The following is a 5,029-nucleotide window of genomic DNA, read 5'->3' as shown; positions in this document are numbered from 1 at the left end:
GATGACCCATCACAACCCAACTCACGGGATATAAACACTGTAAACTTAACAGTTCGCTTCAATTATTTGAGAGAAGAGGGGGCCAAATTTTGGTGCTTTCCAGCCACAAAGGCCAAACATAACATTCATTCATTCACGGTCGCATTCTCAAGCTACATATAAAAGCAGAACTATGAGCTGACACTTCTGCTGTCACTCACTTCAAAAATAAAATCTAACTTTTTTTCTAATTTATCGGGACGGGAATTCGAACTTTAGCGTAAAAAGTCAATTATCAACTGACTTAATTCACATTTGCTAAATAAAATCTACTAATTAAACTGCAATGAGCAACAGAAGAAGTTGCTGTAATTAAGTTTCAAGAACTACATTTCGAATTTGCTGTAAAATGCTACCTCTCGAGCAAATTTTGCTTTAAAACAGAGGCCTGCTAGTTCTCAGCTCAGTTGCTCTTGTCATGAACACAGAACCCAAATCCGGCAAACTTGAAATTCTTCGAAACTCCAATGCTATAAAAGTATATACAGTGATGAATATAAAAATAAATAAATAAAACCCCAAAAAGAAACAAAATTTGCGGCCTTTTTAATCATCCAACACCCAAGCCCTGCTGCGCCTCTGGACGAACCGGCCAAACACCGAACTTGAGTGACTCTGACTTCTGCTGAAAACCGACCCGGATCCGGACCTCGAAGAAGACGAATTGGACCTAAACCGACCCCAAAACGACGCCAGATTACGGAAAGCCCTGCGAATCCCACGACTCTCACTTCCTCTACTTCTCGATGACCATAGTACCCTTCTCGGAGCCCCGTTCCCGTTGAATGGGCCATCCATTTCCGTGTACACAACCGGCAATTCCCTCTCTCCAGGTCGTCTGCCCCCGGAGAATCTCCCCACAGCGAACCCACCGCCGGGTAATCTCCAGATGGTCAGCCCCATCGTCTCTTCGTCGAGACCCGGATCCGAAGTTCGGTCATTTCGGTCGGCGGGCAGCTCGTGCCGGCAAACCGGGCACGAGTTTCGCATAGCAAGCCAGGGGAGGATGCAATCCGAGTGGTATATGTGCTTGCACGGCATTTCTCGGGCCTCCGACCCGAGTTCGAATGCTTCCTTGCACACCGCGCAGTGCGCATCCGACACGACGTGTGTTTCGCCGATTTGAACAACGGGCATAGAGTCCACGGCTGATTTAGACGCGGGCGGATTTTCGGGTCGGCCCAGCCCGGTGATTTCAATCTGGGAGAGCTGGTCGAGCAACCGGTCGAAGCCCGAGCCCATTAAGATCTCCGACATGGTGGGCGGGAGGGGCTGGAGCCCCGACCCGGCAGCGTCGTCGTAGTAAAGCTCGAACGAGTTGGACTCAGTATTTGACTCGGCCCCGCCACGTAGGACAATAACCGGGTTGAAGGGGGAGGACCGGTCTACGGGGGCCCGACGGACTCGGCGGGAAGTCGGGGCCGGGTTTTGATCATGGACGTGGGAGGACGGGAATCGACGGTGGTGATGGATCGGCGGTGGCGGTAGGTGCGGCGTCGTTTCGATCTCTTCCAGAAAACCGGTTTCGCAGTGGGGGCATGAGAGGGTAGAGTCCTGGACCCAGACACGGACGAAGCGAGTGCATCTGTAGCACCAATACGACGTCGTCGGCGACGGCGATGACGTGGCCATAGAGGTTCAGAGATCTGAAGGGTGAAGAGAGAGAATTTTAGAGAGACGGGAGAATGAGGGAGATGAAAGGCGGAGGCTGACGAAGAAGGCTTTTATGAAGGCACGCGTGGGAGGCGAAAAAGGACGAAATAGGGTTCTTATTTCCTGGCGCGTAATTTCACGCGGAGTTTCACTGAGCACGTATTAGGACAATTATTAAGACTAATTGTCAGTAAACACAAGCTGCTCCACTATCCTAAATGATTTTTTGGGAATTTTTTTCCACTTTTAATATCGTTATTTAAACATCGTGTTTATTATAAAGGACTTGTAGCTTAAGTGATTTCAGTTAACTGTGTCCGTGAGATTCTATGTTCGAATTCATCATCTGTCAATGTTGCTTGAATTTATAAAATAAAAATAGTGTTATCATTTTCCACAGAGAAAAACATTTCAAATTAGTAAATTATGTTTTTGGGAAAAATCAGAGTACTTTTAAATAATTTTAGATTAAGGAATTTCGAGGAAGCTACAAAAAGAGTCCTCCAAAAGAAGAGTCACTCAAAGGCTCAAGTGGGTAAATTATAAAATTGGACATGTGATTAATTGATAAGGGAAAGAAATATGAAAGTATGAGAAATGAGGGGGACTGGATGGCGCGTAGGTGTGAGACGTTGACTTGAAATGAGAAGGGACGCCGAGTTTGAAATTTAAAATCGGTCGCCGGTTTCGGCAAGAAGATTCCTAACAACAACCACGCAAAGGCAGAGGCAAAGGCGCGTCCTGTAAATTTGGCTTGGCTCGGCTTGCTTGGCTTCACTCGTCTACAAAGACCACACCTATATCTGGCATGGAAATTGGAATGGCCTCCATCAAATTGGGCCCCATTTCCCTCTCAATCATGATTTTTTAATTATAAATTTTATATTATTTTGTGGTGTTGGCTTAATTAGGTGCTGAGTTCCATTCCCATCCCACTGTTTTTTTTTTGGGTCAAATCCAAATATGTTTTGACTCAATTCAAATATGTTTCATATCAAAAAGTTTTTTAGCGAAAGCGATCTATTTTTGCCCAACTGTATTAGATGGGACAATATATTGGTCATATAATATTATAAAACTCATAATAAATTTAGAAAAATAGTCCCATGATATCAAACTAGTTGGGAGTGACAGGTAAAATCACTTAAAGTCATTTAAAGTATTTAAACGAAGAAGTGATTTTCCATAAAAGTGACTATTGACATATCTCATTCTAATGCTGTTGTTTATTTACGAATATTAACTAATACAAAGTGTAGGATATGTACGTGATTCTAAGTTTATTTAGAGTATAATAATATATTATCGGTTATGCTTGGATTGATTTGGGATACCATTTTGTAGGCTATATCATTTTGTATGTTATCAGTTACAACACAAGTTTAGATACTAACAAGGTTGTCGAGGATCTAATTATTGGTCCAAACGTTGACATCACACTCACACATATAAGTGGGAAGAGCCTATTAGTAACCAATTCTTGTGGGATATGACGCTGATATATAAGTTAAAGAAAAAATCGCATTTGCTTAGTATGGGCAAGGAAACTAGGAAGATTACAAATATAGTTCGTTGGGTAATATGGTAAATTAATCATGGATGTATATAATAATTATCTTGACAGAAAAGTGATTATGAATTTAACCACATTTTATTTATTTAAATGCAATTATGAATGCATGTTCTGCGGTACGCTCCCCCTTCTTTAAGGGGCAAATAATAGAAGGGCTGATTTTTTATTTATTTTTAAATGAAAATTAAGAACTGAAATTAATGAAGAGGTACAACAGGAGAACCATATTGATATTGTCCTTTAAATAATATTTTTCAGAAAAGAAAGAGTAATGAAAAAACGTACTATAATGTTTTTTTATAAAAAATACTAGAGTTTGGTAACACATCAATCAAGAAAATTTATTTTGTGTCTGTCTCTTGTTGGCCTCCGTCCACAAAAATCATGGCGCATAGTTTTCGATCTATTCGGTTTGCATGCGTGAAAAGTGTGAATTACAACTTCTATATGGCAGGGCTTTTATTTTACTTTCAGGCAAATTCGCAGGGTCAAGCCCACCATAATGCTATTCAAAGAAAAAAGATTGGAACCCTTGAATGCATCACTGTTTCAATATGTGCATCCAAAATAAGCTTAAGCAATTAAGTGAAGATGTTAGGTACAAGCTCATAATACAATATTTTGAAATTTGATAGTTTATGTTACCGTCAGTCGTCCACACATATGTGAGAAATTTCATTGTTGATGCATGTGAGACGAACAATACATGAACGGTCGGATTTCAACCACACAACTCACCTAGCAAAATTCATGCTGTCAAAACTTCTTAGTTCTTTTCATTCCTTTCACATCCAAATATTTGTGTAAGTATAAATTAACCATAATATGAATAAATAGCATTATTCTTTGTGTAAATAAATCCGTGATTCAAATATGAATACTGTTAAGATAATATTGCCACAAATTAGTTTAAGAAAGATAGGGGAGCGTCTTTGTCGGATTGGTCCTCAAATGCAAAAGGTTCAAACCCCAAAAAGCTTACAAAGCAATGCTTGTGTGGTTTCTCAAACCTTTCCCAGTGCCAGCCTTTTTTTTTAAACAGCATCATGCTACTTTGAGTTGAGTCACTCTCGCACCACTTTTCCAAAGAAAAGAGGCAAACTTCTTTGTTGGAAGAATTTTTTTTGCTTTGTCATCGCAGTCTCGGGGAAAAGCCAAAAAGCAAATAATATTCTTTTGACAAAGAGAAAACTCATTATGTGATTTTACTAATTTAATTTTGCTTAAAATATTAACACTATTACACGCGATAACACTTCTATATGATATAACATTATTAATTAGGAATAACAAAACAATATTATTCCCGTTACAATTAAGTTTTTCTCTTAAACAGGGCCAAATCTTTGACTTGGGTTTTGGGTACGAGTTTTGTGTGGAAAACTCTAGAGGGCTAAAGCTCATGTGTAGGGACCAGTTTATCATAAACCTAGTTTGTATGTCACTCTCTACTATAAGAGAAGAAATCCAATTTGGTATTGGGTGGGGCTTAAGTTGTTGGGACTGTGAACATTAAAAAAAACACAAAGTAAAATGGAAGAAATTCCAAGGCCCAACTTAAACCCAAGGGGTTGCTGCTAGGCATGGCTTCTGTTCTCTTCCTCATTCAAGATTCAATCACCACCCTACACTCGGCAGCTTATCAATGCACGACATAACTGAGGAAGTAGGCAGAACAGAAAACCCAGAAGAGAAAATGTAGTTAAAGTGCTTCCACGTGCTCGGGCCATTAGCTTCAAACTGAAGACTTTCAGAAGCGGAGAA

At 40.3% G+C, this 5,029-nt stretch overlaps 1 protein-coding gene across 1 annotated transcript; it reads right to left on the bottom strand.

The window, feature by feature from the left end:
• Positions 1–293: 293 nt before the first annotated feature.
• RDUF2 (zinc finger (C3HC4-type RING finger) family protein) lies at positions 294–1,777 on the bottom strand. The gene has a single exon (XM_008224001.3). It carries the CDS (start codon positions 1,669–1,671, stop codon positions 586–588), a length of 1,086 nt encoding a protein of 361 aa, XP_008222223.2. The 5' UTR covers positions 1,672–1,777; the 3' UTR covers positions 294–585.
• Positions 1,778–5,029: the final 3,252 nt, after the last annotated feature.

Source organism: Prunus mume, linkage group LG1 (assembly GCF_029339155.1).
Source record: "Prunus mume cultivar Tortuosa linkage group LG1, ASM2933915v1, whole genome shotgun sequence".
Classification (NCBI taxonomy): Eukaryota; Viridiplantae; Streptophyta; class Magnoliopsida; order Rosales; family Rosaceae; genus Prunus; species Prunus mume.
This window is presented reverse-complemented; position numbering and strand designations above follow the sequence as displayed.

What these genes read in the sequence shown, in the direction of transcription:
- RDUF2 (XM_008224001.3), bottom strand. Translation starts at nt 1,671, where the DNA reads ATGGCCACGTCATCGCCGTCGCCGACGACGTCGTATTGGTGCTACAGA.